This window comes from Diadema setosum, chromosome 7 (assembly GCF_964275005.1).
Source record: "Diadema setosum chromosome 7, eeDiaSeto1, whole genome shotgun sequence".
In the NCBI taxonomy this organism is placed as follows: domain Eukaryota; kingdom Metazoa; phylum Echinodermata; class Echinoidea; order Diadematoida; family Diadematidae; genus Diadema; species Diadema setosum.
Window position 1 is genome coordinate 17,043,942 of NC_092691.1, and position 21,181 is coordinate 17,065,122.

Consider the following 21,181-nt stretch of genomic DNA (forward strand, 5'->3'; position numbering starts at 1 on the left):
TTGTAGTTTAGAAAGGCAAGCTAACACTTTAACGTGAGTAATGCAAAGTACCATGAATTAATTTTGCATTTACATAAAGATGAATATCTATGGGTCGCAGTTTGTTAAAATAAAATGATAGGATGGGGTAGAGTCTTGAAAATATGATGATACATTGTTCATCTGGTCATAAAGATGATACATCTTTCTTCTTTTTTTTCACAGTAAAAATTTCTCTATTGTTACTTTGATACACAATTTGCATTTGTTGTTGTTGTTATTGCATACTGCCACTCAGACCAGCATTAGAAAAAACATGCAGTGAACAATAACACCTATAAATGAAAATATTTATGAAAGAAGTTTGAACACATTGTGATTTCAGATCAAAATATGTATGACAGCCATTCACAGATGACAAAATATTTCATTTGGTCCATAAGAAATGAGAATGTACAATAATAGATAGAATGGTGCTATTTGCACTTCAAATTTGGTCATTCACTCTGAGAAATTTAGTTATGTATGTTTTAATACACTGCTTTTCAAGGCAGACCTTATCAAACAACACTTGCACTTTGAAATAGCATTGATCTAAATATAGTATAGCAAAAAACATCTTTTTTTATGTTAAAGTGTAACACAAATGTTTCTCCTCATGCCCTACATAATTTCATTGACCATCATAAAACAGTTGGAAATGCAGAACACATGAACCATTCTTATTTTTAAGAATATACATAACTTTTTATCCATGAATATCTTGGATAGGCAAGATACAGCCTTCTACACATATTATTATAAACTTTACAAAAAGTTGTAGAGAGACAAAGACTGGAATTATAATGCTACTGGAAGGATGCACCAGTAACACTCTATCTAAAGCTTGGGGTTGGGTTATAAAACTTTCAGAAAGGTCAAAAGTAGAGACATTCAATTGCTGAAATGTCTCATAAGAGTCTCAACTTGGCCCATAAGGTACCGCCTGGCAGGAGCAATGAAGTCATTGTGGATGACTTGCCACCTGTCAACAATCCACGATTTGGCTGGCTCATAGTATACATGCCTGAGGTCAGACACTTGCTGCAAGTCTTGCACAGGCTGCACCAGAGGGAGATCTGTCTCAAAGAGAAGAAAGATAACGAGGAGGGTGGTGAGAGTGACCAGGAGGAACAGAAGTATCATGGAGTAGGCACTAGAGGAAGGGATTTCCCCTTCCTTTCTGTCGAATGGCTTTTGTGATATCTTGGCCAGACTGCCATCCAGCTGCTTATTGCTTTCCTCACAAGTCATCTGGCTGAGCTTGGCTTGAGCATCACTTTCACTGGCTTCAGTGTGGCCTTTGGTCTCCGTCACCTCCTCCTCTTCTACGAGGTTAGGGAGTGGGTCCCATGTTGGATTCTGGCCATCAGTGACTACTGTGCCTGCAGACCCAACAGTGGTCTGCTGCTGTGGCTGGGTGTCTGTGCTGCTTGTGTCATCTTCAGTGTCTACCGAAGCCAGTGAGAACATTGGAGGAAGAATGTCCAGCTCTCGGACTGGGGTGGAGTGATTCTGTGATGCCATGTGTGCTGAGAAACCTGGATGAAAGGTAATTGAAGAGGTCTCATACTATAGCTACTGCAAATTTTCATTTTTACTGTCAAAGAAATTTAATGCATTATTTATCTCTTTTTTTTGCACAGCTGCCCATACAAGAACGTCTTTGCAAAATGCCTGTACACGACATGCAGTCTTTGTTGAGCATATACAAAGAAAGCAGCCTGAGACAAACATAGTCACATAAGTAAATATAATGAGACAATATGTTTTTTGTTTTTTTTAATGCTTCTCTCTTAAAGTATGCCATAAAATATTCCATGCTTCCAGTATTTCCTGCGCATTCCTTTCAGCATATTTTCCACATCTGGGTCTGACACCTTTTTACCTTTTAAAATGTCAACTGACCTTCTAAAGTAGGAATCAGACTATACTGAGTGATGTCATGCAATTTTCTAGTTACCCTACACACCAGGGTCAACAAAAACAGGACAGGAAAAAAAAAATTGACAGGAAAGTATAAGTACGGGCACCTGCTTGTGAAGAGCATGATTATGAGATTTGCCTGTTTGAGCAAGTGAGTGAACTTTCTTCTTTTTTTTTTTTTAACTGCTCTGTCATGTCCCATAGAAAGGGAATATGTGATAGACAAATGGGGAAATCAAGGTTGTCCATTCATTATATCTGGCCATTTCTGACCGGCCATAGGCAAGTGGTCTTGTTCTGATTTTGATCCCTGATAAGAAAAATTAAATAAATACATCAATTTTGTCTCTGGCACCTTTCAAGGCCAAGGTATAAAATTGAAACAGTGCTTATTTGGGAAAATCAACAGCCAGAGAAAATCAAGAGCAATCATTACATTTTCACTTTTTGAACATTCCTGTTATCCCACACACATCAAATACTTTTAGATATAATTGTTCCTACAATGAAGTAATCAGTATACTTTAAATTCTCTTATGCTTTGCAAGGCATTCACAGAATTAGCTACTGACAAATCAGACTCTTTGAGAGCTTGGTAAAAGACATGGAAAGACATCTTTTCAACAAGTGATGCAGTCGCTAAAAATTCATCCATGCATGACATTTGCACCACTGGTGCACTACAACAAACAGTTGTCAAGGTAATATATTTGTAAGAGCTCCTCAATTTTTCTTTATTTCTGTGTCATATCACTATAACTGAGTATCTCATTTACTATTAATACAATAGAGTTATATGTACTATTTGTGCAATATTTGTGCAATGCAAGTGCTGCAAATATTTCACAAAACTGTAGAAAATGTTGACAACTTAAAAGAATAGCAACTCCACTCCTGACAGACAACAGATGGGTCAACCATATGAACATATGATGCCCTGAATAGTCTTTGAATAGTGACAGTAAAATCCTATGATCCTTATCTTTTTTTTTTTACACTGGCCTAATAAAACTACAATTTAAACAACTAGATTTACAACAATATAGAAACAGTCTGTATCTGGTAAGATGTGCAAGAAACAAACAAAATATACTAATAAAACCTCATGAGAGTATCATTCACAAAATGATATAATGGACTATTTTGCAGGATACTTTGTTTTTTCTGCCCCAGTTTTGACACTACAAAAAAAAAAAAAAAAAAACCATCAGAAACTACTATGAAAAAGTCTTGACATTACTTTACCTTCAAACGTACTAGCATCACTCATTGGTCTGGGGTGGTCAATATGAAGTGAGCGACGAGGTCTTATCAGCGGTGGACTCCTAAAAAAACCACACAAAATGGACAATGCCTTTTTAACCCGATGAAGACGAGTCCCGAGTACACTCGGGCAGGTGTCTATGGAAAATGCATGTTGTAGCAAAATCAGCCCGACCTCAGCAGGTAAATTACCATTTTGAACATAAACACAGGGAAATTTGTAAGCATGTGGTAAAACTCCTAACAATTCTTCAAATCAATCAAATTCTTGCGTCAAACTGTTTTTTATTGCAACTGATTGACAAATTGCCCTACATCGACGTTAATAAGCACTAAATTAATCAATGATGTAGTAGTAGCCATAATAAAAAAAAATCATGGGCATACATACTAGTGCTAGATTTGAACCAACGACCTCCTGATTGTCGGACAGGCATCTTATCCACAAGGACATCCAGCTCCCGCCCGACAGCCAGTACTGGTTCTACAAATCCTTGTAGCACACAGTGGGTACTGCATATTACTCAAATTAATCAAATTCTTGCGTTGAGTTGTTTTTATTGCAACTGATTGACAAATTGCCCAACATCAACGTAAATAAGCACTGAATTCATCACTTAATTCAGTGCTTACTTACGTCAATGTGTAAGAAATCCCTATGCAAGTAATGTTTTGATACCTTGCAACTTTGGGCTCTTTCCTTTCTAGGTGTGTGCTGTTTTCCAGAGCCTCCATCTGTGTACTGCCACTGTAAGTATATACGAAGGAGGAAAGAAAATGTTCTTTCATTCTAAATTTCATTCTCATTTGATGATGGAACACAAATTGTCCAATTTTACATACTGTAGAGTCATTGGCAACTAGAAATGTCGCTTTGGCGACTGGTATGCCCCCGCCATAATGCATGATTTTCCCAATAGGTCTAGATAGTACATGTGGACAATGTGTGATTACATTTTCACAAAATTGGCAAAATATTGAAATGACAAGTTTGTCACAAATGTGTTGAATGTTCACCTTCCTTGACCTAGGTTTAATTGGATGAATAGGAGAGCATGTATCTAGGGATTTAAGGACTTTAACTTGACTTTGACCCATTCATACATTTAGGCATTGAGTAATTTTCAAGGTACAGGTGTGGAGAAAAAGTGCAATTTCTATATTGAATAGTAAATTGTTACCATTTTCATCTGGTCCTTGACCCTAAAATTCATAAGATAATCACTTTCAGGTAGAACATGCATAATATGTACTAAGTTTCAAGATAACTTGAGCCACTTTGAGATATGGAGGAAAAAGTTAGTTCAGCACTTTCACTTGATCTTTGACCTTTTGACCTTTGAGGGAAAAAAAGAAGAAAAAAAAAACTTTTCAGAGAATTTCTATTAGGTTACACATGCATACACCAAGTGTAAAAAAATAATAACCCTGCTGGCATTGCATAAATATGAGGGAAATAGTAAAATTTTGAAGTGTTGCACTTGACCTTTAACCCCTGACCTTTGACCCCATGAACCCTACATTCTCTAGATAATCACTTCCAGTCAGTACATGTATATACTATGTTCCATGAAGATACCTTGAACAATTTTCCAAGGCACGGAGAAAAAAAAGAAGTTTTGATATTTTTACTTGACCTTTTGACCTTTGACCTTTGACCTCATGACCCAAACTTTCACCAGAGAATCTTAATTGGGTAATACATGTATACACTAAGTATACACGGACGGACGGACGGACGGACGGACAACCCGAAAACATAATGCCTCCGGCACCACTTCGTGGCGGAGGCATAATGAAAATGGAGTCTGTTTATGGTTGCTTATATTGCCAAGAAAGCTTCATCGGAATCAACATTCTCCATTACATTAAATTTTTCATACAAACATGATGAAGATCAACAGAGATGTTTAAACATGAGGCAACTTTTGTCTAGGCCTGTTTTTTTTTTTTCTTTATTTCAAAGTTTATATATGCTGAAGCTGCAAAAAGAGAAACGTGACATGTTCTACATTTCAAAACTGCCAAGTGGACATACTAACTGGTACACCCTTGAAAGGCAATATAACATGCATGTAAACTAACCTGAAGCTGTAGCGGTTTCTCCTCAGGAAACTGTTGCTCCTTTTAAGTCCTTTGGTAACTTTGTTCCTGTAACAAGCAGAATGAGTCCGGCAGTGGGTGAGACAATTAGCAAGGGATTGGGCCATAAAATCATGCCAGGAAATGATGACGCCTCTATCTATAAGCTTTATCATACAGCACTAGGAATGAAGGAGCATTGTCATCCCCACCTCTACTATGGTACAGTGACAGAGAAATTTGAAGGTAACATATTAAAGGGATAGTATAGTTTTGGTTGAGGTGGGTGGATCCCACCTTTTATTAGGACCACTCTGTTTTTGGATATCTCAGATATCTAAACAACAATTTCATTAAAAAACAAACAAACAAACACCAAACTTTTAATTCCTCTTAAAATTGTATGCTCTTTCATAGTGCATAAGTGATTCATTTTATTATAAATGGATGAGATATCCAAAAGAAAGTGGTCCTAATAAAAGCTGGGTCCCATCCATCTCAACCCGATCTATACATCCCTTCAAGTCACTGTCTGAACAAGGCAAGTGCCATAATGTGCCTCGCCCATTCGCGTACAAGAAATTGTACGCGAATGGGATATAACAGATTTAAAAAAAAGAGATATAAAAGGGTAAAAATTTATGGCAAAAAAGAAACATGCCATAAAAACTTAACATTGGGCCCTTAAAGTTCGTTGACCCCTGCCTGTGACCTTTGACCTTGTGGTGACCATCCACTCCCCAAGGGACATCTACCATCCAAGTTTGGTCACAAACGGACCTATGGATCAAAAGTTATGATCCACAATAGAAAGGCGCCATAAAAGCTTAACATTGGGCTCTAAAAGTTCGTTGACCCATGCTTGTGACCATTGACCTTGTGGTGACCATCCACTCCCCAAGGGACATCTACCATCCAAGTTTAGTCACAAATGGAGTTATGGATTAAAAGTTATGACCCATAATATAAACGCGCCATAAAAACTGAACATTGGGCTCTAAAAGTTCATTGACCCCTGCCTGTGAGCTTTGACCTTGTGGTGACCATCCACTCCCCAAGGGACATCTACCATCCAAGTTTGGTCACAAACGGACCTATGGATCAAAAGTTATGATCCACAATAGAAAGGCGCCATAAGAACTTAACATTGGGCTCTAAAAGTTCGTTGACCCATGCTTGTGACCATTGACCTTGTGGTGACCATCCACTCCCCAAGGGACATCTACCATCCAAGTTTAGTCACAAATGGAGTTATGGATTAAAAGTTATGACCCATAATAGAAACGCGCCATAAAAACTGAACATTGGGCTCTAAAAGTTCATTGACCCCTGCCTGTGAGCTTTGACCTTGTGGTGACCATCCACTCCCCAAGGGACATCTACCATCCAAGTTTGGTCACAAACGGACCTATGGATCAAAAGTTATGACCCATAATAGAAACGCAACATAAAAACTTAACATTGGGCTCTAAAAGTTCGTTGACCCATGCTTGTGACCATTGACCTTGTGGTGACCATCCACTCCCCAAGGGACATCTACCATCCAAGTTAAGTCACAAATGGAGTTATGGATCAAAAGTTATGACCCATAATAGAAACGTGCCATAAAAACTTAACATTGGGCTCTAAAAGTTTGTTGACCCATGCTTGTGACCATTGACCTTGTGGTGACCATCCACTCCCCAAGGGACATCTACCATCCAAGTTTGGTCACAAACGGACCTATGGATCAAAAGTTATGATCCACAATAGAAAGGCGCCATAAAAACTTAACATTGGGCTCTAAAAGTTCGTTGACCCATGCTTGTGACCATTGACCTTGTGGTGACCATCCACTCCCCAAGGGACATCTACCATCCAAGTTTAGTCACAAATGGAGTTATGGATTAAAAGTTATGACCCATAATAGAAACGCGCCATAAAAACTGAACATTGGGCTCTAAAAGTTCATTGACCCCTGCCTGTGAGCTTTGACCTTGTGGTGACCATCCACTCCCCAAGGGACATCTACCATCCAAGTTTGGTCACAAACGGACCTATGGATCAAAAGTTATGACCCATAATAGAAACGCAACATAAAAACTTAACATTGGGCTCTAAAAGTTCGTTGACCCATGCTTGTGACCATTGACCTTGTGGTGACCATCCACTCCCCAAGGGACATCTACCATCCAAGTTAAGTCACAAATGGAGTTATGGATCAAAAGTTATGACCCATAATAGAAACGTGCCATAAAAACTTAACATTGGGCTCTAAAAGTTTGTTGACCCATGCTTGTGACCATTGACCTTGTGGTGACCATCCACTCCCCAAGGGACATCTACCATCCAAGTTTGGTCACAAACGGACCTATGGATCAAAAGTTATGATCCACAATAGAAAGGCGCCATAAAAACTTAACATTGGGCTCTAAAAGTTCGTTGACCCATGCTTGTGACCATTGACCTTGTGGTGACCATCCACTCCCCAAGGGACATCTACCATCCAAGTTTAGTCACAAATGGAGTTATGGATCAAAAGTTATGACCCATAATAGAAACGCGCCATAAAAACTGAACATTGGGCTCTAAAAGTTCGTTGACCCATGCTTGTGACCATTGACCTTGTGGTGACCATCCACTCCCCAAGGGACATCTACCATCCAAGTTAAGTCACAAATGGAGTTATGGATCAAAAGTTATGACCCATAATAGAAACGCGCCATAAAAACTTAACATTGGGCTCTAAAAGTTCGTTGACCCATGCTTGTGACCATTGACCTTGTGGTGACCATCCACTCCCCAAGGGACATCTACCATCCAAGTTAAGTCACAAATGGAGTTATGGATCAAAAGTTATGACCCATAATAGAAACGTGACCCCTGTCTGTGAGCTTTGACCTTGAGGTGACCCGCATATATGGTAAAATGTGAAACTTTGTATGACCCCTCTTCCCTCGAAGTTTGATTGCAATTGAAGCCCAGAGTAAAGAGTTATTGAAGTTTTTGTAGCGTTACGGACAGACGACGGACGGACGGACGATGAACGGACAGACGCCGCAGGCGATCCCTTCTCCATCTCCGGTGGGCTCGACAAAAACACATCAGTCAACAAGGGTTTGCTGTTTTGCAATAATCAACACAGATATTCTCTTTGCATTTAGACACACTGATGACAAGAAAATACTAGGAAAAAGCAAAGACTGTAAGATTTGTCTTTTCTGATTCAATGAACAACATGTCTGTAACTACTGAATCCTCACTTTGGAAAATCAGACTCCTCATGTTTACCAGTTATTTGTCACGTTAATCTGTTCTCTATGAAGGTGTGCTGGCATTTAATATTTTACAGATCTATATCTTGCAAATGTTGCATTTTTAAAATTTGACCGTGACTTTTGCCCCTTAGCAATGGACACTTTACTCCAAACTTATTTTGGTACACTGGTTTTGTAAACTTGCGTACCTGTATGAAATATGAGTGAATAAGTTTCACTAACTTGATTAAATGCTTCTTACCACGTAGTCATGAAATAGTGAACATTCACATCTGAACCATCATAACATGACTTTTTGTTGTTTGTTTTTTGTAAGGTAATATCATGCTAATAGGAGTTCAAGGTAGGCTGTAATGAACAATTTTCACACAGAGAAAATTACTATCCACAGAAGAAAGGTCAGAGAAAAAGTTCTTGCCCAAAGCACCATTACATAGAAAATAAAGATAAAATGTTTACTCACTGATAAAATCCTTGATTCTCTATTGCACATTTCCACAAATGCTCTGCAGCAGTTTCACTGGCAAGCCAGTACCTGTGGTTTACTTTTTTCTGATGAGAAAAAATACAAATGTGAATAAATTTCCAATTTGTTATGATAACACCCTTGAGAAAAAGTTAATAAGTTATGATCAACTTTAACTTTTAACTAAATGTCACATAATGGGCAATCGACCAATCGGATAGCTACATTCTAATCAGGTGTTGTATAATTCTGGATTCCCACTCTGACATCATCCCTTCGTATTTATTTTCATGATAGGCTCATAACCAACTTGTAGTGTTGCACTATTGTACTCCTCTGACGTCATAATTTATATACCGGTAGTTTTTATGCAGGGCACACTCAGTTAAAGAGCATGCTCAATCACTTCTCCACTGTCAATAATTTCAACCAATCGCTTCCTTATTTGACCGTGCCATAAACCAAGCATTCACCTTTCACAAAAAACGGTTGCAATTTCAGCACTAAATTCAGGAATCAGCATGACCAACATTTGTTGATGTCTGAGGTGTTGTATAAAACAAATAGTGACCAGTCTTTATTTGTGTAAAGGAACAAGATTTTGCATTCTGTGAAAACAAGATACGCTTTATTCAACGAGGCAAAGAATTGAGCATCTCATCTTGTGCCATTGCACTCATAACCATTCACTGTTTGTACACCATTTGTAGTCAAATACGGAATTATTTGTCATGTACACAGCCTAGCTGTTATGAATTGCCATGAAAATGGCAATTGTCAGGAAACAAGTGATCAGCTGAGAGCATTCAAGTTGTTGCTGCAGTCAATGCAGGTATTGCAACACAAAAGGAACAATCTAGTATGTAAATCTGGCCCTGGGTTGGCAATAGTCTAGTGCAGTTATGTGCAGTAATGGTGGAAAATATTGTAATAATGAAGGTGATGACCGAATCATATCAGCCTGATATATATTTTATGAGGTCTTGCTTTGAATAAGATCTTAAAGTTTGCAATACTTAATTGCGTGACCAGGTAATATTTCTTCACTGCAGGGTCCAGAAAGCTGTCAAATCCAGAGAATACACAGCATCCAGAAACAAAAAGGTACAGATTTTGAAAGCTTCTAGCCCTCACTGGCAATAAATTGATCTATGTCAATCATACACGCACACTTAGTTCTACAACTTCTGCGATCAGTGAAATTCACCAATTTCAGGATGTGAAATTAAAGAACAAACTAGCTCATGTATTTCCTTTTATACTTTTTTGAGTGACTTGTTGCTTCATTTTTAATTGATATGAAAAAAGGCCCAATACACATCAATTATTATAAAGTATATGCTGTGAGTTAGAATATCTCATCATGCAAAGGCCTGAGAAGTTTTGGATATCTGGTTCTGTAATGACTTGAAGATTGCTGGCAAACGAGAGATGCTCCTTTCATTTCCAATTGGTTTCTGGTCTTCCTCACCTCATGGGAGACTGCATGTACTATCACTGCCCTCCCTTCCTGTGAAAACTTCCTGACTGTGTCCCACTTGAATGTCTGCAACAGCATGCTGCCACGGAAGAGGAGGACGCCCCGAAAGGTAAGGCCAATGTACAGCTGGGTGCCATACATATCCTAAATGTCAAGACATCAACAGCACAAATCCCTTGAACAAATACAGTTGCAGATCTAGTGGTCATCTAGTGTTTACTCCATGTATGACTAAACATATCAGACTTTACTTCCCTCTCTTCATGTAATGGGAAGATTAAAGATTTAGATTTCCCATTTCTGAATGACACATGTAAAACTTACTTCACCAAAGCGTTGAATCACAATATTGATCTACCGGCACTTACTGAGAGTGAGATTCCTGAAACAAAGCACTCTCCACTTACCACAATCAGACTTGAGTGTAGAAGACAGAGTCATCCAGGAAGAGTAATGTGTAACAAGAAATTTAAATAAAAAGGAAACACACTGCTAGCAAGTTAAATACATTAGTTAGGAAAGTATAAAAATATGATTGTGCTGTGAGCCTCAATTACTGACAGAATTAATGTCCTCCATTGAACACCCATTAACTCCACCTCCAAACGACATCCTGTGCACACACCAACTTTAATCTTATAGAACCACCCAGCACGCTGCATGCTGTGGCTTCAGATAAGAACGTCTACTCTGCCATTCAAGTCATTGTTACCTCTGTAATATGATTAGATATTGCGACATATCTCATGCATGAACTGTCCTTTTAAAATAACTATGAAGCCAAAGTCACAAGGTTCCCCCATATTTGCTTTTCCCCTTTTCTCTTTCCAAAGTGCTATACAGAGCAGATTGAGATTTTGAAATACAGTTTCTGTCCCTCTAACAGAAAGTCCCATTGTAATAATGCTATTGACTGCTTGATGTATCTTGCCATCAAATTAAGTACAGCTACTGGATTAATACACTCTTCTCACATTTTCACTGTCTCTACCTATTTGCTACAAAATGCAAATGGCCATTATCTCAATAGTTCTCTGCAAAAACATACAAATGACCTGACTCCACAATACATAGTCTGAACTGACTCACCCGGACAAGATGTGGATCCACTCCATATGTATCCAGCTTGTGACTTGTCTCAATGAACTTGAATTCAGCCTGAGCTGGTTCTAGACCCCTGGACGCAGGTAGGACAGAGTGAATAAACTAGTGGATAATTTGGTCTTTCAGGGCAGCTCTAAACCACATTGACAAGCCTTCTATTTAACCCTATTTTAACTGGGGGGGTCAAATTGACCCCCCCCCCTCGACATTACGCGCCACGATTCCGCAACGCATATTTTGAGACCAAATTTGCGACGTCCGGGTACACCGTTCTGAAGTTGCGCAATGTTTTGCATATTATTATGCATGTCAACCCGAAAACAGCTCAATTCATGATTTCATGTGCAAATCCAATGCAAATTGTGTTTTTTTTTTTTTTTTTTAATTGATATAAATTAGATTATTTCAACTTCTGAACATTGAAATTAATCAATGCTAATGTAGATAAGCTTGAAAAAGTGCCTGCAACAAATTTTGGTGAAAAAACAATAGAAAACAAAAGGTCGAAAAAACAATAGAAAACAATAAAATACATACAAAATTAACAAAGCAATAAAAACAAAAGAAACTGATTTTGATTGCGCTATTTTTTTACAAGAAAATTGTTTGATGTGTCTTTAGGAACTCTGACACAAAAATTTAGCAATCCTTAATTCTTTTTTGATGGAGTTATAGGTGAAAATATGATTTCATGCGTAAATTTGCATTTATATAATTAATTTATTAAAAAATATAAAATCAACATTTTTCTATTGTATGACCATGTAATATTTTAGTTGACATCCGGCTCCATGTTCAGGCAAAATTTTGCGGTGATCACGCAATCGGCGGCAAGATCTGATGGGGGGGGGGGGGGGGGTCAAATTGACCCCCCCCCCCCCCAGTAAAAACTTGGTCTCAAATAGCCCAGTTAAAATAGGGTTAAATACTTGAAGAGTGCTACAAAAATAAATTAACATCCTACCCCCATAAAAAAACAGGACTTAATGTATATGAATGCCACTACACTCTTCTCCCCTCCAACCCCCCCCCCCCCCAAAAAAAAAGGATAGAAAGAAAAAAGACACAATGTTAGCACTCCTACTGCCTATTGGGGGCTCTTGAGCTGTTTCCCTTCAATTTAGTCATGTGAATCTAACTGTTAAACTTGCGAATAGCAATGCAATAACAATGCAGGTGGGGTACTAATAGGATTGGAGCTGAGTGGTCCCATAAGCTTTTCAAAAGACTGACACGAGTAGATTCAGATATCTAACAATGTTGATTAAGATTCACATAGCACATCATGAATACCAATAACATCAACAACTTGAGCTCGACGAGCGAAATGTTGGACAAGCAGATATGGCTCCTACTCTCATTTGCAACATGTATAAAAATATGAAGGATGCTGAAATACCTCACACTATTTCCCTGGTCTTCTTAATGGCACAATGCCCACGCTGCCCTTTTTGTCATCAGTGTAATGCCTGTGATATTCTTAGAACATTGTATCAGTGTAAGTGTCAGTATTCTAGCCTCACCTCAAAGCTGTTTGGTGGAGCTCCTCCACTCGAATCTGTAGTTTCTGAGTCTGCTTGGGAAACATAGCGTAGTAGGACACATAACCTGGCAGGTGCTCCTCAGGGTTGTAGTCCTCCAAGTTTGCTGCATTCAAATGTAGAATGGTAAAAGTCAACTACTTGTGTCTAAACAAGCTATAAGTGTATCACTGGCATGGCTGAACGTTTGTTTAAACCTAGGACTTTGGTTTGAATTACCGCAGTGAAAGCTGTATGAAGAATCGAGCAAATTGTCAAAAATGGAATATGTCATCACAATGTTGATGGTAGTGCTGTTGGCAAGATGTCTGCAAAATGTCTGTTATGTTTTTATCTAAATTTATTCATTTTTATCTGCAGAGGCAGTGATTTAACTTTTGCTATGACAGAATAATTTGAATAAACCACTCTGAATGAGCCAAAACTAAGCCAATCCACTGATAACTGAAAATGAAAGAAGATGTGTAAGTTTAGACACTTTTGAGAAATAAACAACAACAACAAAACTACTGATATACAGGCAATATTGCAAGTTTTAATAGAAATTATGAAGAGAACTAACATTGTACAATGCAAGCTCCAAGCATGGCCTCTTCTTGAAAAGAACAGACGAGGCGACCGTGCAACAGATCTCTCTTCAATTGCTGAAAAAGTTGGTAGCGTGTGATTTCCTCCTTCAAGGTATACGGGTCTCCCGGGTAGAACTTAAATCTGAACACCACTTTGTAGGGAGGGCCCATTCCTAAAATATGTGCAAAGAGAAATTAAGGAAAAATGAAGACAAGTTTCGTTAGAAATAATGAATTATGAACAGACTATCGCAAAGACAAGAACAACAACAAAATACTGCTGTGCAGACCATCTCTTCAGAACCATCTACCATTAAGAACTGACAAGTTTTGTATGAAAAGAAGGCGACTTACAATCACAAATTTAGAATACGAACAAGAAATGATTGGTTCAAGGTGTTTTCTACCAATACATAGTCATTCTCCTTTCCTATGCTAACATATTATCTTTTACTAATTTTTTACCTAATTAAAACACAATAATAATTATCTCAATGTAAAAAATAAATACAATTAGCTGGTTTACTGATGTAATCTCATTTTCCACTGATGCTGCTGGAAAAAGTCAATAAGCTAAGCTGTCATTATTCAACATATCTCAGTATTTGGAATCCAGCTTCCATGCATCCATTCTTGCTTTGCGTGGCAAGTCTCAGGCAAGCTTTGTGGTTGGTAGGAATACCCTTTGTTATGAAAATATGCATGTACATGTAAGTAACCTAGTACATGTTGACCTGCTCTGAAAACACTGAAGATGACATACCCTTCATCTGCTTCAAGGCATTTTTCTTGCAGTCGAGCCAATGCTGGAAATACAGAAGTAGTAGAAACAAAGGAAAAAAAAAAAAAAGATAACAACACAAAATCATACAGCGGTTTCCATTCATGCAAAACAGTAAACCATTGGATGATACCTAGATACAAAGGAGTCATTCCCATCATTTGGTTCCCATAAGGTTACCTCTGCTTACTCATACATTTGTTTTCTTTATTTGTAAGAATTCTTTTCTTTGTTCACTCTTGGGTTATTTCCCTTTCTTATCCAACATGGGTTTATCAGAATAGAAGAAGATTTTGTCAACACTATATCTCAATAACTGTCAGACTAATTGATACTAACCAATTAAAGTAGCTCATTAACATGTGCCTTTTTACTTAAAGGTAGGGGATACCTTTTACAGACCTCCCAAAATGCAGCAAAACACTAAATATGAACCTCAGGGGACTTGTTTAGGCCACTGCTGAGAAATTTGGAAGTCAACAGTTATCTACAATTTGAATAATGCACAAAACTCAACTACTCAGTAGTTCTGTGTGTCAGCCACACTTAAGCATTTTTGTTGCAGTCTTCTGTATTTTTTATCTATAAAACACAAATCTAAAAGTATATAAGAGCGGATGTAATAACATATAGAGTGTGTGGCAAGAATGTATATAGAAATGTTTGTAAGTTTTGATAAACTTTCTTCACAAAATATACATGATGGACACACATGCAGTGCATGGGTCTGCAAAGGTAGCCTAGTAATGAACTGGAATTTACGGTGAGCCCCGAAAAAAATTCAATTCAAAATCTAACGGTCAATAAAAATGTATTAAATGTTATCTTCCACTTTCAATACTTTATGGGAGTTTCTAAAATGATACTCTCTTCAACATACCACTGTATTTATACAACTCTTCATTTGAGGCATGCAAATGGGATTCCCTACCTTTAAACACACAATTTACTTAAACATAATGAATATTTTCACGGATTCACAACTTTTAATCTGGCTTTTTTAACCTTATGTATTAATATTTATTTACCAAAGTACTGAATAAAGTCTACTGTTGTATCTTGGATGAATAGGCAAAGTGTTAAGTGTCAATTTTCCCTTTGAAGCATGAAGCATACCCTAAAAAAACTTTTTTTTTGCATATTCCTGGGGACAAAGCCTTACCTTCTTCAGGCCTCCAAAGAGCGATTTTACCATTAACCCAATGTGATGCTTACATTTTACATTACAACCAATTCTATAACTACAGGAACTGTGGGAGAAATTGAAAAAAAAAAAACCAACAAACAAACAGGATTTTATGGAAAAAAAATAAGAGTATGTGCATGTTAGCGTAAGATTCAAAGGGGTTGAGATTTTGATATCATGTCATCCCGTGGATAATTCTATTTAAAGCCTAGGGGAACATTTCACATTTTCCAGATTAATGAAAGTCTAATTCTGATAGACCTTTATAATCTGTACTGGTGGTTTGACTGCTATAATTTATGATTAACTTTATATTTCCAAAAAATGGAGGCTATAAGAGCAGATTTGTTATTCAAAGTTACTTCTATGTTTAGTGTCCAAAATTTTTCATTCTGTTTCACAGATAGTTTTCTTGAGCCAGTTCAATGCCCTACCATATTGTCCCACATAATGGAAGGCTGCTACCTCAGCTGTCATGGCACAGAATGTAATATCTGTAATGTAATCATATGTCATATATTGATGACGGTCCCATTTATTTCATGTCACTACTGCAATGTAGCATGATGCTGCATATCTCATAAAGTCATCTCACTATAATGTGCCATTTTACCCTTTGTTTGCGATGGTCCACAAAGCGGAGACCAAAATACTCTCTCTCAGCCAATCGAAGGGCATCACATGCTTGGTCAAGTAGATACTGTCCTTTACTGTCTTTCTGTATATGAAAGGAAAAAATCATTCAATGTTGAATAGTGCAGTTAGATGACATAGTGCTTCATCATTCTGTTACACAACTGTACTTGTTTGTTGGGTCTGCACTACATCTGGCATTGTTACTTTTACAATTGATGGGGGAAAAAAATTAAATGTACTGCTAACAACATTTGAATATTCCTCTACTACATTGTACATGTACTACTTTCCTGTACAAATTAGTGTCATGTTAAGTCATTGGATGTTGCTCTCATTACATACACAGTTCTGTATCCTTGTCAAGAAGAACATGAAAATGGAACTTCCTGATTATAAAATCATCTAGAGTTCTACACTATGGTGTCATGTTCATGTAACCAACTAAATTTGCTTAGTGCTAGAACTATCTTTTACCACATTCATCATGATTAAGATTAATACACTGACTCTGTGCTTAAAGAGGATGGCTAGTAACTGATCAGTGGGAATGCTGGGGGATGATTGTTCCAATCCTTGTGGGATTCATTTAAGAGTACATTACATGTGTATATATCTATTGTGTGAAGATTATTTGCTTCAGAATGGTGTCATATTCAAGTAATGTGCAGTTTAATGTTTCCAGGTTAGCATGCCTGTACAGTGACGGGGCAATTGTTAACAATGGAAAACTTTCACAAAGGTTGTTTCGACACACGAAGGGAGGAACAGGGAGAATGGAGATGGACTCGTAGAGTTCGTTAGAAAAACATCTTTTCAAGACCGTAGGATCAGTTTCAAAGTGTGCAAGTGAATGGCAAGTATGAATTAGATAATCCAGACAAGAGACGTATGCATGTAGAACCAGGGCTAGAGTATTAAAAGTAACAAAACTTTTTCTGGTGAAATACGTAACTTATATATAGAGCCGCGAAAATTTGGGGTCGTCTTCGAATGTTCGTGACAGCACTCTTTCAACTCGGGGCGCTCCCACAGTATAACTGTGTACAAGGAGCAGTATAACTGTGTACAAGGAGCGCCCCCCCTCCCCCGGGTTACACTATAATACATTTAAATTTACAGTAGGCCTAACTGCGACCAGCAGCCCCATACACATAGCATAATGGGGCTGCGGACTGTAGCATTCAGGATCATGACAGGGTAGTATCGCGGACAAATATCAACTTAAAATCGAAAAATTTCTTCAATTTGAAGACTTACCAGTGAAGTTGAAGTATTGACAACAGGGGTTGTGCAACGTTTGGTTCTTTCAATAGTCCCTTTCTGTTCGAATTGATGACTTAATGTGACCCGGGCCCTGTTTCATAAAGCTGTTCGTAAAGTTACGAACAACTTCCGAGCGACTGGTGATCAGTTCAATGTGCTATACTTACCAGAATTTCCATAATTCAGCACAAGAACTGATCACCAGTCGTTCGTAAGTTGTTCGTAACTTTACAAACAGCTTTATGAAACAGGGCCCCGGTCAAGAGGAACCTGGGAGAGCTACACTGAATTGACGGCCAGCGCATGCGCACAAAGACATCTTATCCATTCAATGGATTTGAAATGTGTGCGCATGTGATGTGTGTGCATGCGCTGGCCGTCAATTCAGTGTAGCTTTCCCAGGTTCCTCTCGACCGAGTCAAATTAAGTCATCAATTCGAAAAGAAAGGGACTATTGACAGAACCAAACGTTGCACAACCCCTGTTGTCAATACTTCAACTTCACTGGTAAGTCTTTAAATTGAAGAAAGTTTTCGATTTTGAGTTGATATTTGTCCGCGATACTACCCTGTCATGATCCTGAATGCTACAGTCCGCAGCCCCATTATGCTATGCGTATCCATGGGCAGGCCTCGAATTAACCGACGGCCACCGACGGCCATGGCCGTCGGTGCCCCTCTCGTTGGCCGCAATGCCTTTTGTTTTTTGATCAAAGTTACGGCCAAAAAAAAATGTGCCCTTTTTCTTGGGGCCGTGGTGCCCTTTTAGAATGAAAGTTATTATTTATGATGTATAATATGCCCTTTCTCAAAGTCTCTTTAATAAGCTTGAACAACTTTCCTGATCTCAAATATCATACCTTCAGTTCACTCGCGCTCGCGTCCCGATATATCTGATTCAATCTCAAAGTATCTTTCCGAGATACGAGACGACGTGTACGTACGTACATGTACGCCCGACCGGCTTTTACCGTCCCGACTGCCTCCGCAGCGCAGCGGCCGCGAGTATGTACTAGCTAGGCATCGGCAGCGCATATTCAGATAGAGTAGTAAAGAGTGAACTCCAAGTTCACCAAGAAAAAAGAAAAATCCCACGATGCCAAGGTGTGCCAGACTGGGGAATGGGGAGGGGTGGAGAGAGCTCAGAGAGAGAGACCAATCAACAGAAGAAACCGCGCGTACTGGCGCATTCTTGGAGGTCATGAACTGTCTGTCACAGACTAATCATAGCATGCATGCTACACGCGCGCGCAAATTCCTTTGCCTTGTGGTTTTGCCAGCCAGCTGTCGGAATGTGCTTTGAAGTTTCATGGCAGCCTGGCCTGGCTGGCCTGAAAGGGTGTCGAGTTTCAATCAATACCTACTGTTGTTTTATTCCTGTTTTAAAAAATGTCGTTTCACCTGATAGAAACGCGGAGATCGGGAATGTGTTACAGCTGTAGGGAAGAGGTTTTTGTTGTGTGTTGCACTTTGTGTGTGTGTGTGTGTGTGTGTGTGTGTGTGTTTGTTTGTTTTTCTCGGTTTGTTTTTCTTCTTTCTTTTTTCATAAACACCAAACATGCCCTTTCCAATGTGGCCTTGGTGCCCCTCTGACTGACTAAGTGCCCTGGCCTCTTGGAAAAAGTGCCCTTTTCTAAATGGCCTTGCCCCTCCAAAATCCTATTTCGAGGCCTGCATGGGGCTGCTGGTAGCAGTTACAGTAGAATTTAGGCCCTATGTTACAGTAGGGTAAGGGTACCAGTATTATATGGTCAGCTACCGGTATTCGGTCACTTATCACTTGTCACCAGCCAGTAAGTTCCACTGTCACAACACACACAAATCACATCAATTCACATACTTGCACACTCATTCACAACAGGAAACTCCCTTAGCCCCCTCCAAAAATCCATCCCAAATCCCAAATTGTACCGTCAAAAGTGCAGAACTGGCGCTACTTTCCAAAAGCGCGCGCAGATTGAGCCCAGTTTTAAGAGTATGGGTCGCCGAAAAAGCGCTAAAAATTGAGAAATATGCCGTTCTCTCACGGGATTTTTTGCTTATCGCAAGCTTGGAGTGTGATGGTATCCTCAAAAATGCAAAAGAAAAACAAAATTTCCGTACGTACCGATACAGTGTCTCATGTACAAGGGTTGAATGGAAGTACCGATTCCCCAAAGTATTCGGTCACCAACGCCCGGGCGCCGCAACGTCGCCGATGTAATTTATTGCGCGCCAACAAGGTAGCGCGCGGCGCATTTTTCAGCTGCCTTGAACACGCACTGACTTTGAACGTGCATATCACGTGACCGATTACTGGTCGCGCGATCGCGGTGACCGTATTCTGGGGAATTTTCAAGGTGACATATTTTGGGATTTTGTGAAATTCTGTGTGATATTTAACAAAATGAAAATTTAGATTAAAGAAATTTGATATATTTCACATACATCAGTACATTGCTGTAGATATGATGTATGTATGTATTAGTTTAGTTTGAAAAATATTGCAAAAAAGCTTAAGTGACCGAATACTGGGGATGTTACCCTACAGCACAGTAATAGTAAACACTTAAACACCAACATACACTGTCACTGATACAACAATCACATACCAATTATTTGATTACCAAACAAACAGCGCCCCGGCCCGGGGTTATCCCCGGTGGTCCAACCCCCATACCCCCCAGTGCAGTCGCTCGCTCCTTCACAGTGTCTCACTCCAAACTCTCACTCGAATTGATCGTTGACAGCCCTGTCCTATAGTATAACATCTAACTGTTAGGTCTATCGACTGTTAACCGACACACAAACCCGTTCGACTTTGCGGTGTCCCATACAACGCGCATACTCACGTATGGGACTGAGGAAGTTTTAACATACTCGTTATGTTTAGCTGGTATGTTCCTACCTGGAATTCGACGTTGATTGACTCCACTTGTTCGTCTAAAAGCTTGATAATACAGTGGTATCGATGCTCCATGATTAACCGAAAGCTAAACAAAAGGGATGACACTCATATGGATTGGCTTTATCACTCGGAGAAAAAAGAAACGATGCCGACTTAGTCATCCCGCCTGACAGGTGTCAATGCAGTATATCATGTAGCGCATACAGTGCGCTTGCGCTGTGTGCGCTTGATCTACACATCTACACACTCCTGGTTTGTATAGCCGCTTTGCTGGAGCTCTAGCTCTACCACACATTTTTCGGTAGATCACAAGCGCAATTGGCAAGCGCGCGAAGCGGGCGTGCACGGCAGCTGCATATTAACGGAAGACGACAACAACCACCCCCACCCCCCCCCCCCCCCGTGGCCCCGAAAGCTAAAAAAGGAAACGTATTGCTCAATGTGGTCTTGTGGTTCTTGGTCTTTTGTTTATTTTCACAAACACATGTACAATGTACTTGTACTATGTAGTGCATTAGGCCTACTTGTTGCCATTCTGGTATGCTTTTCTTAATAATTTGTGATTTGATTAAATGTCTATCAATAACTTACTTCCCAGTTCTTCATCTGGTATGATTTTCACAACAAGAACATAATTCTCATCTCTTCTTTACGGACCCAGCTATCTACCTCAGTGCATCTATAGCTGCTAACAATTGATACAAATTCAACGACTATACGAGA

General features: G+C 39.1%; 1 protein-coding gene across 1 annotated transcript; it reads right to left on the reverse strand.

Annotated features, from left to right (window-relative positions):
- LOC140230926 (FERM domain-containing protein 5-like) lies at nt 1-20,628 on the reverse strand. Its single transcript, XM_072311065.1, has 12 exons — nt 20,459-20,628; nt 16,287-16,391; nt 14,470-14,512; nt 13,700-13,879; nt 13,120-13,243; nt 11,582-11,669; nt 10,484-10,636; nt 9,010-9,098; nt 5,293-5,358; nt 3,887-3,955; nt 3,190-3,269; nt 1-1,559 (listed from the first exon to the last, which is right to left on the reverse strand). Exons 1-12 carry the CDS (start codon nt 20,528-20,530, stop codon nt 913-915), a joined length of 1,716 nt encoding a protein of 571 aa, XP_072167166.1. The 5' UTR covers nt 20,531-20,628; the 3' UTR covers nt 1-912.
- Nucleotides 20,629-21,181: the final 553 nt, after the last annotated feature.

Bases quoted from the DNA above. Each gene is read 5' to 3' on its own strand.
- LOC140230926 (XM_072311065.1), bottom strand. From the start codon at position 20,530: ATGGAGCATCGATACCACTGTATTATCAAGCTTTTAGACGAACAAGTG. The intron at 13,244-13,699 runs GTTAGTTCTCTT...ATTTGAATGCAG, and splicing joins TGGAGCTTGCATTGTACAAT to CAAACTTGGAGGACTACAAC. The intron at 9,099-10,483 runs GTGAGGAAGACC...TTTTCTCATCAG, and splicing joins TACATGCAGTCTCCCATGAG to AAAAAAGTAAACCACAGGTA.